This window comes from Hesperophylax consimilis, chromosome 9 (assembly GCF_061612785.1).
Source record: "Hesperophylax consimilis isolate HC1 chromosome 9, BYU_Hcon_1.0, whole genome shotgun sequence".
NCBI lineage: Eukaryota > Metazoa > Arthropoda > Insecta > Trichoptera > Limnephilidae > Hesperophylax > Hesperophylax consimilis.
Genome location: NC_142844.1, coordinates 4,012,602 through 4,037,214, shown reverse-complemented (window position 1 = coordinate 4,037,214; position 24,613 = coordinate 4,012,602). Strand labels below are relative to the sequence as shown.

General features: G+C 34.6%; 2 protein-coding genes across 2 annotated transcripts in view; one reads left to right on the top strand and one right to left on the bottom strand.

Annotated features, from left to right (window-relative positions):
* Nucleotides 1-899: 899 nt before the first annotated feature.
* LOC149420802 (prolyl 4-hydroxylase subunit alpha-1-like) overlaps nt 900-24,613 on the bottom strand; it is a 32,334-nt gene continuing 8,620 nt past the window's right edge. The window contains exons 7-13 of the mRNA XM_089635121.1: nt 21,346-21,443; nt 8,578-8,762; nt 3,658-3,811; nt 2,194-2,418; nt 1,753-1,824; nt 1,462-1,627; nt 900-1,149 (exon numbers count right to left, since the gene is read on the bottom strand). Coding sequence (XP_089491247.1) covers nt 1,013-1,149; nt 1,462-1,627; nt 1,753-1,824; nt 2,194-2,418; nt 3,658-3,811; nt 8,578-8,762; nt 21,346-21,443 — 1,037 coding nt within the window. The 3' untranslated portion in view covers nt 900-1,012. The remainder of the gene's footprint in view (nt 1,150-1,461; nt 1,628-1,752; nt 1,825-2,193; nt 2,419-3,657; nt 3,812-8,577; nt 8,763-21,345; nt 21,444-24,613) is intronic.
* Nucleotides 14,778-15,909, top strand: LOC149420804 (carbonyl reductase [NADPH] 3-like). Its single transcript, XM_089635223.1, has one exon. The coding sequence runs from the start codon at nt 14,927-14,929 to the stop codon at nt 15,755-15,757; it is 831 nt and encodes a 276-aa protein (XP_089491349.1). The 5' UTR covers nt 14,778-14,926; the 3' UTR covers nt 15,758-15,909.

Sequence of the window (24,613 nt, the reverse complement as noted above, 5' to 3'; positions counted from 1 at the left end):
ATTTTACCCCTCGCCATTATCTTCTCGTCTATTAATTCCTATGTCTGTGAAATGAATGCTTAAAAAATTGTAAGAATTTTTGTGTGGATTCCAATACAGTAATCGTCTTCTGGGTAGTGGAAAAGGGAGGATTTTAATTTTTGTGTGGATTTCAATGCAGTAATCGTCTTCTGGGTAGTGGAAAAGGGAAACTTTAATTTTTGTGTGGATTTCAATTCAGTAATCGTCTTCTGGGTAGTGGAAAAGGGAGGAGTTTAATTTTTTTATCATAAATGTATTTTAGGGATTCAAAAATGGCTCTGCATTTAGCAGTAAAAACTGGAGCCGCTTTCAAAAGTTTTATTTCTTACTTGGTCTGACGGGTAGTGAAACTCCGCTCCCACTTGGTTTGACGAGGGAGATTTGGAGAACAATGTTCGTCTTCTCTAATTTACTGACATTACATATTTCGTGCCGAAAGCTCCATAGGCCATGATGGTATTGAAATAATGGCAGACGAAGCCGAGTCTGGGCTAAGGACGGGTTGTTTCACAGAATTTGAACAATTCTTTAAATTTCAAGCTCTGTGAAAATTCTTATCAAGTTCTGCCACTATATCATTATGGGCCAGTAGCTTCGCAGAACTGAAATAATAACAGAACTTTAAAATTTGATGAATTGTTCAAATTCTGTGAAACAACCCGTCCTTAGAGTCAAGGATCTCCTCAATGCGTATCAGTTCTTTAACACAGCTATTATATTATATTAATAATTATTTAATGACAATGTATCACGTAAATAAGTTAATGGGGCAAATTTTTTTTTTATAAACAACTGTAATTTAAGTACCTACATACTACCAAGGTGATATTTTTATAAACAACCGTAAAATAAGTACATCCTGCCAAGGTGATATTTTCCATAGCAAAATCAGAAACTACAGATTTTAATGAACATTTTTAAATTTAAAATTTATTTTTGTAGGTATTGAATAAACAGTAGCTCTTTTGCAGCCCAAAGTACAAGCAACGTTTTACATAGTGTGGAGTTCGGAATGATTATATCTGGGCACCGGTGCGGGATAAGTCTTAGCCATTCCTTCATCTTGGTACTCCAGGTCACACGGCACACGAAGCTCCTGTCCTCGCTGGCGAATCCATTTATTGGCAACTGTAAACATACAGAACATTAATATAGCTAAACAACCATCACCGTCGTGACACTTAACATTGACATAAAAATTTTATTAGACTAACATCGACATCAAAACTATTAAATTTATAATACCCCATTGTAAATATTCCAAGGCATTACTCTTTTAGTTTTTCAATTTCGAGGTTAAAGTTACATAATTTAATTAAAATAATCACATACGATTAGAGATTCTCAAGTATTATCGTAATTACATACAATCACTGATTTAAGCAAATTATTCCCCCCTGATTCACATCTGAAAACCGACAGAACAAGTGTTAAACTTACTCCACTTGGTGCCTTGCAGTACAGGGCAGGCCCCGTGCAGGGCAGCGTAGTTCCCCTCGCCCGACGGGTGCAGGTTGTACCAGAAGAGGGCGCTCCCTTTCCGAGGAGTGACCCCCACCCCCAGCTCGGGGAACACAGTGCGCCCCCCCTGCTCTACGTCTGATAACTGATGGAAAACAAAACACGATTATAATCTGGTGAGTCAAATATGAACCATCTATAATATATTAGCCCAGATGTCAATTTGTTTTTACAATAATTATTCAATCTAGGAGACTGTATTATACATACGTAAAATATAAATGTTGCCAGCCTGTTTCCGTCTCTGTTGTTTTCTATGTTAAAACCCTTGTTTTCCCCTTTCTGAAAAAAGATTAAGATGAGTAAAAATAATGATTCAGGATTGTTGTGAGGCGAAATGAAATGGCGGAAAGGAAAAGGAGAAAGGGAAAAAAAACGAAGAAAGTTCGGAGAACACAGCTGTTTGATCTGGCTATCAGTTATCAGATGTGTTCTCTCACAAAGATAACTCGATAATCTTCCACTCTTAGTTCTTACTGCTATCAATGCTTTTTTATTTTCCATCTACGCTATCAAGCTAATAATTTCTGGTAGCAAAACAGGTACCGGTATGAGGTTACTTGTAGAGGTCGCTAATGTGCTGAAGGCTGTCACACGCGTTTTGTTTATGGCTACTTTTGCTACATTTTGTTAAATTAATAATGTTTTAACCTTAGAAAAGTCCATGTGAGGTTCGTAATGCCCTCCGGTACCATAATTGGCCACTTGGAACGGCTCCGCAGACTCCATGCTCAATCCTGTCAGGTCGGTGACCCTCTGGCTAAGGGTGTTGATGACCTCTCCCTCTTCGTTTCGTATCCAACACTGCTTGCTGAGGCGGGCCTTGTCCAGATATTCAACACTCGTTTTAAAGTCTATGACTTGCGAGCGATGTAACTGAAAACAAATAGCTTTATATATTACAAGTAAAAATATTTTTACTTTACATTTCATGTCTGTCAACCCTGAACCATGTGTTAAACTGCCGCATTGAAAACAGCTGATCGGAGTATCACCGTCAATATGCAGGCAGTTTACCTAAGATACTTTCTAACCTAACCCAGTTTTTTGACAGTTGTCTGCAGATAATTGTCTGCTAGCTCTAAATTTGCCATAGTAAGAACTTAAAATATTGTTCCCTTGCGGGAAGTAGGAAAGGAGGTATGGAGGCTGTCATTCTAGTCCGAATCCTTCCGACTGCAAACGAACTCAATGAACGGAGTCGCCGGTGACTGCCCGCCGCGCCTTAATTCTGAGCATTTGGGTTACCGGCGCGTGAACTTCAAGTGCTCCTTGAGTTTTTTATCATGAAGAAAGCCAATTTGCACTTTGACTACGGATTATTAACTTTATTATTGTAGAGCCTTACCCTTTGGCCCCCGTGGTCGAAGGTAATGCTCTCGAATAGCAAACCAAAGGTCGCAGGTTCAAATCCCGGCGTGCACATGTAAATTTTATTTGATTAATTTGTGTTATTCATAATTTACTCATTAAAAATAATATGTAGAATATATGTGGATCGTTCCCGACTGGAAGATACTTTCAGTATTGCCCTGGTTTAAGACCACCACAGAATTGAAACATTGCTTGAAATGGCTTTTGCCGTGTTTTGTGACCAGATCTGAATAGCCAGGTACATACCCACCTTCTCCTCCCTCACTTCCTTCCCCTCCCCATTACTTTCATCCTCACAATATACTCCAATTAGGGATGACATAGTCTCACTGGCTCTGGACGATTGGGAAACATTGTGACTGTTGTGCGATTTCACAAAAAATAAATAATTTACCCTATTTACCGATGAAAGGTTATAGCATCACTTTATCTATCTTTTCCAGAACAATTTGTACAGTATCTTAGTGTACATAAAGGCATAATGCAGTGATCATTGCAGACTCGTACCCGGCGAGCATTTTTAACAAACTGAAGCCCGTGTTATCTTCATGATGAGTTCAAAGTTGTTGCCCATATTTCCAACGCTGATATTTATCCCATATAATATAATACCTCAATTATATCAACTGCCAATGCATTTGTAGCAAAAAATGTTTGGTGCTCGTGTGAACTCCAACATTAATCCTTGGTGACAAATCTTTTTGCAACCATCTGTGTTTCTTAAAAATAATTAATATTTACCCGTGATCTGGCAATTTCTTGCAAGAATTTGATTTCACTGTCATAGATGACATCATAATAGACGGCAACGTACGGATCCAAATAATACTCTTCCATTTTGACCGGAGCCAGTCTCAAGAAGGGATCGTTCTTTGTCAGGTAATGACACTTCAAGCTGAAAATACATTCTCATTACAATAAGTGAATAAAAAAACATATCAGGATGGGAATAATAATTGTATTATGCCCAACAGTGCAGTGGTTACCGTGAAGTGTCAACATTTTGCAACAAGGCATCTTACATACCATACCTTCATGTGAATGTGTTCCTAACATCACAAAAGAATAAGTATGTCAAGCTTGGGCCTTTACAGACGAGCGATAAAAATATATGTGGGCATGGCCTATCTCATGATATCGCTTGCCAAACAATCCCATGGCATTCATCACAGACGAGTAATATTATATAAGAATAGGTGTCAACGTGGCCTAGATTATAATATTCCTTGATCTGCTAGACGAGCGATCTGTTGTAATTAATCTTTCCCTCTTTCCAGCCGTACCGTGCCGGGCTAGGAGCTGCACAACGCCTCTCTCCCGCTGCTCCGCACCCCTTCCATCCCTCAGTCTTGCACATATTAGATACATATAATTTCCTCAATTTACTGTTTTTTGGTGTCTTCTGGAAGATCCAGTTCATCTCGGCATAACTCAGCATAGTTTTTAAAGAAGTAAGGATTTCTTGGTTTGTTTTCATTGGGGACTTGATGCTGAAAACATTTGATAATTTTTATTATGAGGTCAATTGGAATGGGGATCACAATCCCCAGTCTGAGGCAGTGAATTAGGTAGAAGAAGATTATAATGATACTAAATAAATATATTACTGGCATTATTTTGAAGCACCTTTGAATTTCCTGTCGCTATTTAGGTGATGGCAACATTATTTTTCCCACTTTTTCCAACTTCATGCTACAAACAACAGCGCTCACTCACACCATTCAAAATACAGTTTTTCACAGTTAAAAGCTATATGTATATGCAACATTTTGGTTTTGTATTATGTAGAAAAGGTTACAAATGGATTAACAAATCAACTAAAAATATATGTTTTACAGTAGATAAAAACAGTTACCATTTCAGTATCTCTCTTATGTCTGATTTCTGTGAAGATAGACAACTGTCTTTGAGCCCATCCATTTTCAGGTTCCCACTGAAGTAGATCTCTGGTTACATTTAGAGCTTTGTCTACATCACCTAAAATATAATTTCAACAGAATTCAGTTCATTTTGTAATCATTCTACAAAGAATGGAAAAACATACATATATATTCTCAGAACTTGCAATAAATTAATTTACATTAATCAAATGTTTTGGCCCTGGTATATATATACATATCTAGAATGAGTATATAAAAAAATACTTAGTACCTTGCTTGATAGATGAATGTGCGAGCCATTCTAGAATAAGGCTCTTTCTAACGGTATTATGATCGTCATCCTTATATTTATTCAATGCAACAGTGAACCAGGTGGTTGCATTCTCAAACAGCTCCATGTTGGCAAGTTGATGACCTAACTCAAAGCAATCGCTGGCTGTCATTGGTAAACTATAAAAATAGTAAAATCATGTACCTAAGGGGTCATATAATATATTTTCAGTCCCCTCTCCTTCCTTGTAAAGTTCACCACAAACATGTTGAAAACTATGTTTTATTTTTTATATATACAATAATATTATTATTGGGTTTATAAAAACAGTTTATTTTTAAACAAGTTCTGCTGTGTAATTATTATTACGCGTGACAGCTGTTTCGCCCTCTGAAGGCATTATCAAACTGTGGGTAGCCCACTTACAGACGATACATTTATATTATTTCTAGGTAGGTATTTTAATTTCATTTACTGATTTCTTAATTGATTTCTAAGTAAAATATTAAAAATTATTAATGGTTATTACCCCAGCAAAGTTTCCCCAATTAGTGTAATGTTTAAATTTGACTGAATGTCTTTATGTTAGTTATTCCCAAACGATGACTCATAGGGTTATTTTAATAGCATAATTAAGTACTTCATAGTGCACTCATATTTGCATTAGGTTTGAAGATATCTAGTAGGGGTGAACGAATTATATTTGTTTGTTCATTAATTAGAATAGCTTTCGGATTATTAGAGTTTTTGTTAATTTCTAATTGCTCTAAAAGATTCAGTTTACGGCCTTTATTTTGTACGTGTAACGGAGTTGGTTTATTATTATCATTAAGTGAGTGATTTTCATCTAGGAGATGTTTGGCAAATTGAGATTGTATTTTATTATTATTTTTAAAAGATCTTATATGTTCTTTAAAAATAAAGGCCGTAAACTGAATCTTTTAGAGCAATTAGAAATTAACAAAAACTCTAATAATCCGAAAGCTATTCTAATTAATGAACAAACAAATATAATTCGTTCACCCCTACTAGATATCTTCAAACCTAATGCAAATATGAGTGCACTATGAAGTACTTAATTATGCTATTAAAATAACCCTATGAGTCATCGTTTGGGAATAACTAACATAAAGACATTCAGTCAAATTTAAACATTACACTAATTGGGGAAACTTTGCTGGGGTAATAACCATTAATAATTTTTAATATTTTACTTAGAAATCAATTAAGAAATCAGTAAATGAAATTAAAATACCTACCTAGAAATAATATAAATGTATCGTCTGTAAGTGGGCTACCCACAGTTTGATAATGCCTTCAGAGGGCGAAACAGCTGTCACGCGTAATAATAATTACACAGCAGAACTTGTTTAAAAATAAACTGTTTTTATAAACCCAATAATAATATTATTGTATATATAAAAAATAAAAAAATAAAATGGAGTTCTACAAATTAAACTTAATAACAATAAATAAATAACTATGTTTTAAGTTTGAACAAGATTGGCGGCCATCTTGGCTGTCAGTTAAAAATAATTTATATAGGACTAGCCTTTACATGCGGCTCTGCGGAGATATTTCTGTACAAAGAATGTTCCCAAGGGAATTAAATGTTTTTCCTGGTTGAAAAGTAGCCTATGTCACTTCCCAGTTTTCCAACTATCCCTATGCAAAAATGCACATCGATCGGTTGCTCCGTTGCGACGTGAAAGAAGGACAAACAAAACACAATTTCGCATTTATAATATTAGTTAGGATAGGATGGGGTTGTTGCAAACACCTTAAGTATTAATAATACGTCCAACTCCAATAAAATATTGACAGTATTTACTTGTATTAGTCGACAACTCTGGCGGCTAGAGGCGCTAATGGAGCATGGCTTAATCTATTAAAATGTATGGAAGTAAACCTAACCTCACAACCCACACTGTTAGGAAGATCAGAATGTATAGAAAATATCTGAAGTTGAAGATATTGTAACTATTATACAATAATAATGTTTATCGTACAGTACAAGCATTACCTGTACTGTATCCCATTTAGTTTTCCATTTGAAATTTCCTCAGAATCCAACATGTATAGATTTTGCAGCCTTAACATAGCATCAGAAGCAGCCGAAAAATCTTTCTCATCGGGAAATACCAGTTCATTTTTTAATTGCATTATTTGTGGATATGCTAGAAGCAAATACAGAATACACATTATTTGTGGATTTGCTAGAAGCAAATACAGAATACACATGAATCATAATATAATTATAGTGAGTCTACAGGGTGTCCGGGGGTAAAGTGCTCTAACTTCAGGGGGGTGATTCTACATGATTTTAGAAGTAAAAAGATAAATAACTTTTCGACATTATAATGTTTTGGGGTGGTTTTTAGATTAAAAAAGATGAATTGTTTCTATGCCAAAATAAATATTCTTCAATCGAAAAATATTTTTTGAAAAAAGTTGTATTTCTTTTTTAATTCTACCATCATGTAGAATCACCTCCCGAATTAGCGCATTTTACCCCTGAAACCCTGTATATTTAATTTCAATTTTTTTTCCGTCATACTATGCAAAATTATAAATATGTATACAAACATATAATTTTTTTTCATGTAATCTTACCTAAAGGGGTGTGATTCCGCACAATGTTTTCGGTTTTCAACCAGTCTAAATGCAATCTCTTTATAGTTTTGAAAGCATTAATTGGGTTTGCCAAATAATTAGTCAAATCTTTTGTAGCCATTTGGTATTCTGCATTATAGGCATCAAACTGCCTGAAAACCAGGGTTTTATGAATTAAAATACTAATTATGTTCTTATTTTGCAATACGTAATGATATTGCATATATGTATACATATATACATATATGTATATACCAATAGATACAGATTGACATAACTTTGCAGTCGGGGGCGTTGTTACTGGATACATCTTGCGTAGGTGGAACATTAACAAATTAAGAACATAATTATTACATACATAAAAAATACATAATTAGGTTACAACCCAACAACCAATGTTCACATCATGTTTTCATAATGTTGTTGGTGTCATTATATAAAAAAAATCTTCAATAGCGTTCTAATAAATTGATGTAATTTAGTGTTTGTTTGTTACTGCTTCAGACTTCAAACAGATTTTATGGCATCTTGTATTATTTGAAAATTTAATAGATTATTCATTGCTCTATAGTTCACGATAGAAAAGGCTTTGTAAACAAAAATAGTTGTACTAAAATACATTTAGCCGGAGTTAACCGTTTGTGCATCTTTACTGCTTTAGACTTCAAACAAACTAATTTTTTGCTTTACATTTACGATATATTTACAGTAAAATGTTGCAAACCAGGTGAATCCCAAACATCAGCTTTTCAGAGCCATTGCTACTTGATTTCGGCCCAGTGCTATCGTAAGTATCGTGACTGTAGGCCGCGTGTTCAGATCTAGTTTATTGAATCCCACAATAATTTATTATTGTAATTCATAGTATAATTTTGCGTTTAAAACAATGTTCCATACTTCCTGAGCACTTTAAGGTGGTTTTCCTGACTCTTCAAGTAGGCCTGAAGGGAGTCCAGCAGAGCCCCCTCAGTGGCCACCATGGCTTCCATCCCCACCAGAGCCGAGAACAAGTCGGCCCACGCCCCCGAACACACCACAACATAAACAAATACTCGAAGAAACCACATTACGACACGTTGACGCTGCAAACAATTCAAGCAATTATAAAATAATATTCAAAAGTACTGAGAATAGCACATTTTATAACTTTACATAAAAAGGAAAATACATATATTGTTCATTGCTAATTATAGGTAAATTGTTTATCATGATATCTCAACATTTTCGATTTAAATGTTAGTTTTATTATTTATCAATTGAAAGAGTCCGATGGAAACAACATACCAAATAATGCAGTGCTATTTACATTAAGGCACAGCTCGTGGTTTGAGAGTTTTTTTCGTTTCACACACACAGATTTTCTGTGTTTTACTTACTGAAGCAGTGGGTCAATAGTTAAAGAATTTAACACAGAGTACTTACTGAAGCAGTGGGTCAATCGTTAAAGAATTGAACACAGGGAAAAGTTGAAATTTATTATCAATTTTTCAATCAAACAAAAAACATAATAAATGAGTTTTAACACTTTAATGTTAAACACAGTCACGTTCTACAACAATCGTGGGAAAGCCATCAAATAATATATTTCTCTTTATCGTTTTTCAGCAATCTTTTGTAAAAACACATAAATCCCTTGTGTTGGCAGTTTGTTAAATATACAAATCATTTGTATATACATCTAGTACAGGTAAAATAGGGTTTTATAAATGGCAAAACTCATGCATTCATGAAACTTTGGTCATAAATTCATCTTGGCAGTATAAATGAATTCTTCATTCAGATTAAGGGGGGAGGGGAATTAAAAAAAAACATGTTTGAGGTATCGTTTACTATGTTTTCATTAGTGCTGAATCAAATGAGACCACTCCCAAGTCGAAAGAATCAATATTTGGTGATATAATACAAGTGTTTAGCAAAAAAATGTAAAAAGTAAACAAAATAACAATATTTAACCCCCTAGAGGGGTGTTTCATCACTTTGTTTTGGGCGGACTCTGAAAATCTTCATTTCTACTGCCAAAAAGAAAGTATGAATAAATTTTCAAAAATGTGTGAATTTAGTCATTTATTTACCGTTGCAGGTTGCATAGGTAACAGGGGGTTCACCCCTTGAAGTTTAAAAAAAATGAACTTGAAAAAATGGCATTTCAAAACATTTTTCTAAATTAAAACCTAAAATAAACATTTAATTTATTAAATTATAGAAAATTTTAATGTAGTTACCATATTTAGAATTTGATGAAATGATGAGATAAAAATTAAAAGAATTCATTAAGGTAGAGTGGTATATTTATGGGTACTACGAACACAAGTTGAGATCCTCTCCTCTCCTGACTAATTGTATTTATTTTATTCTTAATCCAGCAGGACTGGGAAGATAATGCAATCCCAGTCTGCCATATTACATGAGATATAATATACAACTATTACATTTAAAGAAAAAAAACAATAATACAAAACTTAATAAATTAAAAGAGAGGAAATGTCCCCTTAGAAAGTGGGCCACTTGCGACATCAAATTGAGAACAAAAAATTATCTCAACTTATACTTTCAATATGTGTAAATGATGGATCAATTTCACTTGAAGTTATATAAAATGATTCAGTTTTCACACAGCTTACAACATGTTTCACTGCTGGAAGTTCACAAATACCCTGTATGTATTTTAAATATTTTGAACCTTAAAAGTGATTAACTGTTTTTTGGTGTCTTCTGAAAGATTAATGTCATCTCGGCATAACTCTGCATAGTTTTTAATGAAGTAAGGATTTCTCGGCTTGTTTTCATCTGGAACTTGATAAGTTTTATCAATAGGGCATTTGGAGTGGGGTCAGGATCCTCAGCATGAGACAATGACTTAAGAAAAAGAAGATTATTTACATAGAAAATCGGGGTGATTTAACAAAATTAAGCAGCACGCCAGAGGCGGTTCGCAAAGTTCTTCAACTTGGTCAAAAGGGGTAGAGAGGATAGTTACCAAACCCAATGTTTATGTCTATTTTGGGCAGTAAATTCATGGTTTCAGCCATAGATAATAGAAAGAAAGGGATATATTGATAGGTCGGTGGCCGAGTTGACATCGCGTTTGGGTCCCACCCAGGCGTAGTGTGTTAAATTCTTCGGCTGGCTAAGTCTTCCATCACAACACAAGCAACATTTTCAGCTTACTGTGGTGGTAGTAGGAGATTTTCAAATATTGTCAGGTTATTCGTAAAATTGGAATGTTTGACTTTCTTTAAAACTAAAAAAAAAAAAAAAAAACTATATTATATAAATGTCATCTGTGATAGGTAAAAATATGCTTTTATAAAAATTAAAAAAAAGCGCCATCGATTGGACGTAAAAGCAACACGGGCTATTTTTTATCTATCTGCACAGACAGACTGAGCAACAGCAACGCGTGGCGGGGTACAGTTAGTTATTTAAAAAAACACTTTGAATCAGTTTAATTACAATGAGGAACTATTTCAGTCAACAGAGAAGCAAATAATGCATTATTTGTTGTATGCATTTACTTTGTGGCCATCTTCAATGTTCATAGAATAATGAACAATGTTCAATGTTCATAGAATAATGAACAATGTTCAATGTTCAATGTTCATAGAATAATGAACAATGTTCATAGAATAATGAACAATGTTCAATGTTCATAGAATAATGAACAATGTTCAATGTTCATAGAATAATGAACAATGTTCAATGTTCATAGAATAATGAACAATGTTCAATGTTCATAGAATAATGAACAATGTTCAATGTTCATAGAATAATGAACAATGTTCAATGTTCATAGAATAATGAACAATATTCAATGTTCATAGAATAATGAACAATGTTCAATGTTCATAGAATAATATTACTATCGATGTATAATAAAAATAATAATTTCTCCATTGACTGATTTCAGTCTAATTACTATTTAGTTATTCCTTAATTTAATACCAATATTTGCCTTATACATATAGAATAGGTTATGAATTAATTAAAAAAAAAAACAAATAAAAATATATATTTATCTCATGCGGAAACTTCACTGGTTCATGCAACCACGCAAAATAATTTTTTTTTTTTATAAAATATATAGAACTGTTTGTTTCTCAAATAATAAAAAAAAAAATAATCATTGAAGGCAATATTATCGATTCTCAAAAGAAAATTAGAAACAGAAAAATCAGAAAAAGATAGGAATTAATCCAGGGTATCAATTCTCCAATCCAGGCCGCTTGCAATCGCCGTCGAAAGTACATACATTGGTCGAAATTCTTATTCTTGAGTCTCGTGGAAGGTACATACTTACATACGCTAAACATCAAAAGTCATTCCACTGGAACAACGGTCTAACCACTCGTTGTTCGGGTGGAATGATTTTGTCAAGAATCGAGGCCCGAGACCTTAGCCGTGCCAGGGCTCTGCTCTGTAGAGCTCGGGAGCCCAGGGCAATCTGTACACACAGAACCTACTTTGTGGGACATTTGGATGTATTGTTTTAATCAAAATTGATCAAAATACAAATTAGAAAGCGCAAAACCAGCGCCATCAATAACTAAATAAATTCAATTGCCACCATTGAAAGGGATGTCAACATCAATATGCTATACTAGTGCCCATCTAGTGCCTCTAGCGGCCAGCATCGTTGATACTGCCAATATTTTACTAGTTATATAGTTGGACATATTATTAATATTATAGGGTATTTGTCTTTGTGTTCTACAACAATCTTGGGGAATACTTGAAATTATTTATTTCTCTGTATCGGTTTTCAGCAATCTTTTATCACTTACCTTGGGAGTTTGTTCAATATTTAAATGTACACACTATAGTTTTTCAAATAAAGAAAATTTATTTTGTTTGTTTACATAAGTTGTAATAAGATTACTTATTACCCACTGCCGTTGAAGAAACCAATTCATATAGATTTCCTATTTAATTACTTAAGTTCAAAGTACTGTTATGTACACACAATAATGCACTCAGTATCGTCCTGATGAAAACCACAGAATCGAAACGTTGCAAAGACGAGTTTCTCTATGAAGAAAATTGGTCATAACTCAGACACTTTTATTTTGTTAAAAACTAAAAAAATTTTTTTTCTGAAAGCTCAATAGTTATCACATCACATGGCAGCATAGACATATGAATATTAGTAGACCTGCCCTAAGTGATTAAAAGCGTATTATCCCCACTCCCCATACCGGTTCCATTGAGCCGGCTGGGCTCGCGTACGGCCTCAAGTGATATTTGAAAACGTGACGTCATCATTCTTGTGCGAACTATGGTCCAGGCATCATCGGTTCATTTTACGAAATAACACGGCAAAATGTTGACTTGTACTATGAAAACTGGTAAAAATAGATGCGAAAAAAGAGAATAAACCCAATTGTCGTATTACATTCCATATATAAGCATTATTTTATTTTATTTTAAGCATATTCACATCGTATAATATGAATCAGTTGTTACTATCACATCGAGAAACGTCTGGATGCGAAACACAAAGCTGGTTGGTTGCTGGGAAGTAAATTATGAACATTTATAAAAGTGTCTTAACTAAATACTCTGAAACTAACTACGAATCTGAATATAGAAGCTGCCTTACTTTGCCGAATTTGGACTTCGCAAATTTGTTCATAACGTGGCGAGTAATTTGCGCTCCCATGTAAAAATGTCTATTCATTCAAAGCAGATTTTACTTTTAAGAAGTAAATGGTGATATTATAATGCGAGATGCCTATTTACTGTCAGATTGATTTATTGACGAATCACAGTCATCTTCACTCCCTTCGTTCTTCAACAGTTGATTTTACCCCTCGCCTTTATCTTCTCGTCTATTAATTCCTATGTCTGTGCATGGCAGCTATTTTAATAATTCCACCCCCTCCCTGCCGTACTACCTTACCGACAAAAAGTCTTATCGCAGTGGTTGTGTGAATCACTTTTGTTTGTTCTCGTTGCTTGTGTTTATTACATTTACATTTTGAGAATGTTATTATGTAGAAGAGTTACAAAAAAACGTTTTGTATTGTCGTAGAAAGCATGCACTATATTTAAAAATATTGAGTTTTTATATTGTAGTCTATATAGTTATATTTCTAATCACATGCATTTAAGTAATAAATATATTTTTTCTGCAGAAGCATCATTATTACAAGCATTTAAGTATGTAAGTATTGGATGGTACTATAAAATTTGGTTATTCCTGATAATATTTAAAAAAATCAATTTGCACTTTTGCGCCATTTTGTTTACGATCACTTAACACAAAAAAAAAAATTTATCTTATGATTTTTCTATGTTAGATATTCCGGAGATGGTAAAGTTTTCTTGAAGGTCCATTTAGCAGCAAAAGATTTTTTTTTTAAAATGGAAATATTAATTATGAAAAGTGCATGTTTTTAGAACATAGGTTTCAACAATGTGTTTATGGATGAATGTGTATGTGTGTATGTATATATACATGTGTTTGTTTAAATAAAATAACTTTTTTTAAATAACTGTGTACAATAACCATAAAAACCCAATGTACATTTATATAAGAAAATTAAACCAATACACATAAATTCTTGTACCACGTAAACACCTCAGCACAGGTTCTCCTAGTGAGGTGTTCACGAGACTTATAACATTACCCACCACAGTGTCACCTACTCAAACCTACCCACCATAAAACAAACACCATATTAACAACAAGTTTAAATATATATATATACAAATATAAATAATTTGGTAGACACTGTAATGTATGTATAGAACAAATCATGCCCAAAACGTGATAGTAAAATCGGAAACTAAATTTTTTTTTTACATAATGGCATGTCACATCCATATACATAGACACATCTATCTAGCAGTCTGTCTTAACAATAGTAGGGCATAAATAAATAATAAAAACTCACTCCTAAGTTTTGGCTAACTTTTGTGTTAAAATACTGTGCGTTGCTTGAAATGGCATTTTGCATTCATTTTGATGGTTACTTCTCGACTTCCTACAACAAAAATTGTTATGGTTTTACAAAATAAAATCATCTAGCAAGTGGCTATCAGAGAATAATACTACAAAACATTTGGCAAGATACTCTTTTGAGGATAAGGATTGTTATCAGTTTTGGTAAACCTGTTTACTATTTTTCAAATTATTTTTTTTTATTGTTATTAAATTAGTTTCCTTTAAATCTGACCACGATAAAAATAAATATATAAATCTTGTCCACTGAAGTTTTTCATCACAGTACTTTGTAGCTTCATCATCATGTCTAAGGTAGCAGTAGTCACGGGAGGAAATAAAGGTATTGGCTTTGCTATAGTCAAAGGATTATGCCAACGCTACGACGGAGATGTTTACCTCACAGCCAGAGATGTGGCAAGAGGTGAAGAAGCTGTACAGAAACTCAAAGACTCTGGACTCAATCCCCTTTTCCATCAGTTGGATATTACAGACGCCGCAAGTGTCCAACGATTCCGGGATTACATCAAAGAAAAGAATGGTGGCATCGATATTTTAATCAATAACGCAGCCATAGCCTTTAAAGAATCTTCAACTGAAAGTTTCGGTGTGCAGGCTGAGAAAACCATCTTCGTAAACTACACATCTTTAGTTTCCACCTGCGAAATTTTGTTCCCTATCCTTAAAGCGAATGCACGAGTTGTAAACTTATCGAGCGCCGCTGGACATCTGTCCTACATACCCGATGAGAATCTCCGCAGCAGTTTCGCAAGCAACACCTTGACAGAACCACAACTCTCGGATTTGGTTAAGCAATTCGTTGAAGCTGCAAAGGATGGGAGCAATGTGGCGAAGGGCTGGGGATCTAATTCTTACGCTATCTCGAAAGTGGCTGTCAGTGCATTGACGTTTATTCAGAACCGGGAATATGGACCAAAAGGCATCTCTGTGAATTGCGTCCACCCTGGATACGTGGATACAGACATGACGAGCCACAAGGGACCTCTGACCATCGAGCAAGGAGCTGCCGCTCCCTTGTACCTGGCTTTGGATGCCCCGGAGAGTGTGAAAGGAGTCTACATGTACCGTGACAAAACCATTGTTGACTGGTTTGGCCCGAAACCCTTGTATTATTGAGAAGAAGTCGTTAAACAAGAATGTATACCACAATTTTTTATCATCATTATCATCAAACATTCCTATCTTACCTTTGCTTATAATGTTTTTGGCACACAGCTCTTATATTTAAAGCTTAATAAATATTATTTGGAATGGTGTGTACACACAAAACTTGCAATTTTTCTCTGTTATTATTCAACCAACGATTATTCAATATTATTTATTATCTTGTATTTCTTAAAAATTGTTTTATTCAGATAATTCCTGTCTATTTTTATGAAATATCAGACTTCTTGTATTTCCAAATAAATAAATTCTTATACATTTATCTATTATATAATCAATATATATTGACCTCTTCCCATAGTATGTTGATCCAGTAAGAAGTTGTTAGACTAAGTTGATCCACCTTTAACACCATATAACTTGGCTATGATGGAATACATCTGTATGATTTGGCAATAGTGGTACAATAATTATTTATCAATGTTGCCAGTTAGCACAGAAAAACCATTTGATATACTGTTCATAAAATTTTTTAAATTTGTATGGAAATCGGATGCATACTTTTCGTTGATCTACCCAAATTGGCATATTTTTGTGGTTCTCATATATATTGATCTATTCCCGTATATGATCCAGGTAAGAAGTTATTAGACAAAAGTGATCCATGTCTCTATATCTGGCTTTACTAAATGAACCAATCAAGGGGCAATCGGTGGACTGTTCATCACAAGGTTTTATCTGATTCCGTAATCTTTTGTGATATTTAAGTCAAAATATTAGTCTCTAGAGTCGAATATCGCATGAAATGGCTGTGAGATGGGACCGTTTCATACCAAAATGTTGTGTTCCTTCGACTGTTTGTTCTTGAATTGTTTATAAGAAATGTATGCATATTTAGATTGAAACGAAACTTTCGCAAAAGACAAATCCATAAAAAAAATCATAACTTAGCAGGGTACACGGGTTCATAGGGTGAGGTTAGTCTAGGTCCTGGCGGCGGATGCATTCGCCCACCTACTACGTGGCGGGCCGGATCGGAAGAAACTGGTTGAGGGATACCTTTTGACCAAAAAAATCCAAAATGGCGGCAAAAGGAATAATGTTATATGGGAAATTTTGAACTTTCATTTTTTACCATCTCTCTTGATCACGCTTCGTGAATTAGTAGGGGTGGCCGGCTTTTTGGTTTTAATGGGTAATTAATGGATGATTGAACGCGGTTGGAGCTAAAAAACAACTGTCCAAAGAAGCGAAGCTAGCAGTCCACAATGGAGTGCTGGTACCTACCCTAATATATTGAAGTGAGGCATGGAACTGGCAGAAGAAGGCTGAAAGTAGACTGAATACTGTAGAAATGAGATCCCTGAGGCATATGTGGTTAAATTGAATTAATTCTTTTTTACTCCTTTGACAAAAATGATGTACCTTAAATTATCCAAATTTGATTTCTCATTTCCGCCACACAAAAGTACAAATAATTGTTCGGCAGCGGCAGAGACAGGAATACCCTCCTATATTAAAGTGGGTGGATGGATAAAACCATGTCTCCGAGATAGCAGCCAAAGAAATAAGGTTTGAATTTAATAGGTTAAGGAGATCAGATTTGTTCGAAATAGCACTTCGGCTATTCCACTGAAGTATTCTGACATCCTGAAGAGTCATATTGAATAAATGATTTTAATGTGGAAATAATAGAAGCAGCGTTGGACGGTAGATTAGTTTGAGAAGAAATTATGTCAGTTAAAAGCATAATAAGAGTTTGGATAAATACAGAATTGTCATGGGAGAGTTTTTCAGAATGTTTTAGAGAGTTCATTGAGGACGGATTATTATTGATTGCACACCCATTTGAAAGAGATGAACCATTGGGATTTAAGGGCAGTGAGTTGTGTTGTTGCTGATCGTATCCAAGAGTCGGTTTAGAGATAGGGTTTTTGTATGTGAATTTAGTTGAACGAGAAGAAGTTGTTGTAGAGGAGGGAAGAGGGTTGGATAAGGAGTTGCTGGATAAAGCTTCAGCAAATGATTTTTTAACAGGCGGGAATAGTTTAGAAGCCTGCAGAAAAGATAAGTTCTGAGAGGCCATAGAAATTATAATTTTTTTTTGCCAAGATTGTTTTCGGCAAGAAGAGTTGATAGCTGTATGTGAGCCTGAGCAGTTAAAACATTTAGGTGAGGAGGAAGAAGGACATTGGTCAGCTGCGTGGTTTTCTCCACATTTAAAACATCTGGGTTGAGATCTGCATGCAGCTTTGGTATGACCAAAACGGCAGCAATTGAAACATTGAGTGGTGGGATAAGTATACATTTCAACTGGTAATGAGTTGAAGAATAAATATATATGGGAGGGAAGAGATTGACCTTCAAAGGTGATAACGACAGATTGGGAGGGCTTCCAAGAAATTATACCCTCAGAGGAGTCCTTGTAATTTAGCCTCCTGGCTTTTATGGGATTGCCAATGTGTTGGGGGGTTGAAAGTGAAGACAGAATTTCTGAGATGGACAGATCGGTCGAGATACCTCTGACCAGGCCCATGCGAGTGACATTGAAAGTAGGGATATATGACTTGAACTTTGAATTAGATGAAATAAAGATGTTTTTGATGAAACTGTTGGCAGCTGACCCTGAGTGGAATTCGAGGCTCGATTGAAAGGTTCTTGCTGTTTGATAGGAATTTACCAAATTCAAGAGGGTGGATGTTTTTTCAGTTTTTTGGGTGTATACTATGAACGGGCCACGGGAATGAGGAGAATAAAAGTTTGTTGAAGGATGTTGAGAAAGTGGTGGTGGGGACTGTGAAGTCGAAGGCGAGTCAAGTTTTATTTGGGAAGAGGGACTAATTTTCCTTTTTTTGGTAGAAGTCAAAATGACAGAATCACTGTCAGAAATTTCTACATTTTCCCCCTCTTGGGGGGGAACTGGGGGTTTTTAGGGGGTCCGGGAGGGAAATCTTCAACTACAACAATAGTATATACAGAAGTAAAAAAAGTTTATGAACATCTGGAAATTAGCAGCAAAAAGTGACTCCTGGAAGATCGGGAGGGAGAAAAAACCCCAAGGCACAACACACTACACTTTTTTTGCCAGAAAACAAAAAAGAATGTTTTAAAATTATTTTTAGATAGAGCAAAACAAAACAACCGATGACAGCCAAATGTTATTGTTGCGAGCTCTCAACCATAGTTAAAACGCAAAATGCTGCGAAAATGAGCGAGTTAGCGAAAAATATTAGGTCTTTTATACCAAAATGTATAGTATTATTCCATTTATGCAACATTTTTAAGCTGGAATACGAGATCCGAGCACCGAGAGCCGAGATATGTATGCGTAGTGCGACTGGATATTGTCCTACTGTCTTGTCCAAGCTCGTTTACACACGGATAATACGGCCAGGTGTGGTGGTGGTTGATTTAAAACATTGTCCTGAGGAGATAGTCTTCCCTTCTATCTCTAGGACAATGTCTTGATTCATTGTCTTATCCTCAAAACAAACTTTACACTAGGACAATGGACGAAAATTTGTGACAATACAATATTGTCCTGTTCTCATGTGAACTAGGCATTGTACACTTGGTGTGAAGCTGTCCCTACATAATAATAATTAAAAAAATAAAAACTTATATCATTGATGTATCCATCTGTATTCGATAGTAACAACACAAAAAATGATAATCAAAGTTATTATTAAAAAACCAAGAATTTTTCCAGCCAACGAACTTTTTGAAAAATTTAAGGTCCTACCGATTTCAAAACTATTTCAAAGAAATGCTATTTAAAAAGCTTTTAAAGATTCTGAAAGGTCCTCAACGCGAAGTATAAGACCTAGAACATCTGGGAAAATGTTCGTACCTAGATGCAACACGACAGCTGCACTACACCATCATGAATATATAGGCCCAAAGTTATTTAACGATTTACCGGATACAATAAAAAGTGAGAAAAATTATTTTAAATTTAAAAATAAACTTTCTTTGTATTTTTACAGAGAAGATTGACTTTGATGATTTTCAGATATTTTCTGTTGCATATTCTGTTGCTTATTCTGTTGCTTATTCTGTTGCTTATATTGTTGCTTTTATTTTTGTTGATTTTTCGTTGATTTTTGTTGATATTCTGTTTCTATAATTATATGTAATTTTCTTATTGTACAATATTTTGTAGTATTTTACAGTATTTTTGAAAATATTCTTTTTCCATTTTTGTAACTATACATATTATTATCTATATATAGTATATAAGCACATAGACTAGCTCCCCAGTTTGACCCGAGAATATTTCTCTACAAATTGGGTAAACAAAAAAAAGTGATGTCTGATATGAAATGTAATATACTTTATCTCTTGTAAATATTTATTTTTTTTCTAAATAAAAAAAAAATAAAAAAATGTCGCTATTCCAAATTCCTGTAATATTCAAAAATCTGTCAATAAAAAAATAAGAAAATACACAGATTTAGGAAATGATATAAAAAGAATTTGGCATTCTCAGACTATAAAAATATTACCATTTGTTATTTCGGCTACTAGTATTATACCTAGCTCTCTCATTAAAAATTTAGGCATATTAGATCTATCAAAAAATTTATATACAAAAATGCACAAATCAGTCATTTTAAATACATGTAGGATTACGAAAGATTTTTTAAATATTTATGTTGAGGGATCAGTAGGATTTATAGGCCCTGTTAGGAGTTCTACCGAGACGAACCCTCCGATATGATAATATCTGGAGTCGGTGAATTATTTTCCCATTTGATCTCTGGTGAGTTGACGTGTTGTTCTTGTATTGTTTTGTATTTATTTTGCATACATAATGCACTTGCATAATGTGGACTGACTAGATGATCATTTGTGGAAAAGTGTGTGGAAGGGTTTAGTTTTTCCTATGGGGAAGATTTAACCCGGACATAAAGTCAGAAAAATATATTTCACAAAAAATTATACAATAAAACATATGCGGGAACTTTTACTAGCCAACTAGGAATGGATCCTGTTTTAGGCCAGGCAATTGACAAATTTAGTTCATATCATCATTTCATATTACATTGTTTCATTATGGAACATATTATTTTATAGAAGGAAAAAAGTGTTAAGATTGAATTCCTGTTAGAAGCTTTAGTTAAATATGTATACAATTTTGTACTTATAAGAATAAGCGAAAAGAAAAAATAATATCTTAAAATACAAAAATTAGTATCGAATGATTATGTTTAACAATAGATGTATGTTTGGTTATTCAAATCGCTTGCAAAAATCGAAAAACAAAACATTCTTCAAGTGTGATTACAATATATTATACTTAAGAGTGAATAACGTGTTCTCCAGCTTTATTAGCCGGCAAAGAAACTCAAAAAGATGCGACTCGAAAAGGATGCAGCAAATGATAAAAAACAAATTAGTTATACAAATGACCTAAAATAAAGATATTTCATGAATAAGAATCTGTGATAACGATCATTGCTTTGTTCTGCAAATCGATAATAAGTCTGTGTTCATTATTGTTGAGATCTATTATTTTGGTAATCTAGGTGGTCAAAATCTCACAAAAAGTGCAAATTAAAGGTTTTTTTTTCTACTTATTTAAGAGCTTGCTTCATCACAGGCTTAGGAAATTCCTGATGTGTTCCTTCCTCCTGATATTCCAGGGTGCACGGCAACTTCAGCTCCTGTCCCTCTTGATGGATCCATTTGGTACAAACTGGAAAAATGATATTAACAAAGTAATGGTAGCCATACACGTTAGGGTTTGCATGATGGTTATGCATGTACATGCATAACCATCATGCATTTGGGTTCGAACCCGCGACCTTCGGAATGGCAGTCCAATGCGTTACCACTGGACTATGCCGGCCGTCAATTGTATTGTTGAATCGGCGATGAGCAAGGCTGGCGTTGTGGTGAAGGAGAAGTCGCATACGTTTGTTGTTCAGTGTTGTATTGTTGAATCGGCGATGAGCAAGGCTGGCGTTGTGGTGAAGGAGAAGTCGCATACATTTGTTGTTCAGTGTTGTATTGTTGAATCGGAGATGAGCAAGGCTGGCGTTGTGGTGAAGGAGAAGTCGTATAAGTTTGTTGCTGAGTGTTGTATTGTTGAATTGGAAATGAGCAGGACTGAAATTGGGGTGAAGCAGAAGCGGTGTGATTATGCGGTTGTGTATAATATTGTCGAAGTATTGACGGTGAAGGACTAGGAGTTCATGAGCTGAGGCTGGGAGTTGGTGATGGAACAAAAGTTAAACTTCGACGATTCTGAATTGATTCGGTATTCAGATTACCCATCTCTGCATCAAACAGAGTATCGTTTATTATTTTCTCTGCAATCAAGCGTTGACGTTTCTCCATCGATCTTAATTTTATTGCAATAGATTTTCCCAAAAGATCGTACCGATCGTCTGTTACTGAAGTAAGAGCAGGACGCTTAAAATGGTCTCTCACGGACAGTAATATGTCATTGGTTAACTGATCTTGTTCTCTTGTTTTCTTTTTTCCCGGTCTTGCAGGTGCTTGAGCCTTCCTAGGTGTCGTTATGTTTTCTGTAGTCCCAGTATCAGTCCCAGTAACAGTGTCAGTAACAGCAGCAGCATCATGTGTAGTATTTGTATTATCGTTATTCGGATCGTCTATGCTATTTTCTGTAGAGTTGTCAGCATCCTATAACAACACAAAATAATGTATTTGGAGAGAAGAAAGGACTCCGCTCAAACTTAATACCACTCAATTACTGTCAAACTTATTTTAAATTAGATATGAGCGCATCAGCAGAATGCTGCCTGCTCATTACATAATAATAATAATGTGATTATTTAGTTTCCAGATTCATTGGATAAATGGAAGGAAATCGCGCAACACTTTGAGGAGAGATGGAATTTTCCTCATTGCTTGGGTGCCCTGGATGGAAAGCATATTGACATAGTTCCACCTTCTGATAGTGGTTCTTATTACTACAACTACAAAGGACGACATAGCATACTTCTTATGGCAATAGTTGATGCCAGATACCGAATTTTATTAGCAGATTTTGGTACAAATGGAAGAGTTTCTGACGGTGGTGTTTTACAGAATACAAAGTTTTTTGAAAAGCTACAAAAGAAAAATTTAAATATTCCAAACACAGAACAGATTCAACACAGTTCAAGGAATTTGCCATATTTTTTTGTTGCCGATGATGCATTCCCATTGAGACCCGACATGCTGAAGCCATATCGTCAAGCAGATTTGACCAGCGATGAAAAGAAAATTTTTAATTATAGATTATCTCGCGCGAGAAGAGTAGTTGAAAATGCTTTCGGCATACTGGCATCAAGATTTCGCATTTATCACACTCAAATTAATTTAAATCCAGACATTATAGAAAAAGTGGTGATGGCTACATGCGTTTTGCACAACTTTCTAATGGAGCACACATCTAATTCATATGCACCTCAAAGATGTTATTATAGAGAAAACACGGATAATGGAACTGTTGTTACAAAGGGCTATGATACAACACGTTCACACATAGAAAATTTACAAATACAAAATCAAGGAAATGTCGTCAATGATGCAAAAAAAATCAGGCTAGAGTACCAAACTTACTTTGTCAATGAAGGCAAAGTACCTTGGCAGGATAGTTACATTCAAAAGTGATGTGTTTCTTATATTTCGTATGTAGTTATCATATTGTTGTTCAATTTGATGGTTAGATTAGCATCTTAGCACTTAACTAAGTTGTAAAATAACATACAGTCGCCACATCAAGCGTAATAAGACGACTTTGAGAAAATCCACATCTCGCTATGACAAGAGCTGTTTTCATAGTGTAACTGATAATGTTTTCGTCTATACCTGTACAAAATGAAAAAATAAATAATTTACTCATTTATTAATTGTTTTTGTGTTTAATTCGTAGAACTCCATTTAATTTTTATTAAAATTTAAAATAAATCAAATTTAATAATGTATTTATACTTACATTGGAATCATTTTCTTCACTATCCAAAATGTTAGATCGCGAGCTTCGGGGAACATCTTGATCTCCAATAAAATCAAACAAATGAATGTACCACAGTGTTGGTTTATAGATGTCATCAGATGATGCTCCCGACCTCACAGATTCTTTGTATTTTTTTTTTTCTCGTCTAACGTTGCTGCGAAACGTATTAATTTTTCTAACGACATCGTCTTTTGTAGCTGTAGGTTCTAATTCCTTAAGCTTATTTAGCAATTTACAGTACGCTGCAGATCTTTTGTCTCTGTCGTGATAATCTTTGGATTTTACGCGCCAAAGATAAGGTTCAGATTTATACGTATCAATAAACTCTTCTAATATCGCGTTGCGCTTGCGACTGGCCATTATGAGTTTGAACGAAGGAACGCGATGCACGCACACGACATTCCACTACCACAGAATATTGGACACTGAGAACTGAGAATGACTGAGAACTGTGCATGCAAGCATGAGCGGCCGCCACACACGCTCGGTTATGCATGCGCGCAAACATAACCGAGCGGCAAAAAATATCTATTTTGGTATTTCTTAGGTTGCATGTACATGCATCGATAACTGTACAGTTTTTTACATACACACTAGGGTTTGCATGATGGTTATGAATGTACATGCATAACCATCATGCAAACCCTAACGTGTATGGCTACCATAACACTTGTTGGATGTAAAAACCTATGCACTAAGTATTCAAATACATAAATACATATAGAATATACATAAATATACAAAAGCCTGGTTCACAAAAGCTGATTATTATCTATCAAACCTAATAAGATTAAATTTACTTTGATCCACTTGCATCTATTTTATATTTAGGAAAATTCAAACAAACAAATTTTTCTACTGAAAATGTTTATGTAAGTGGGAAGCAGAGGCGGATT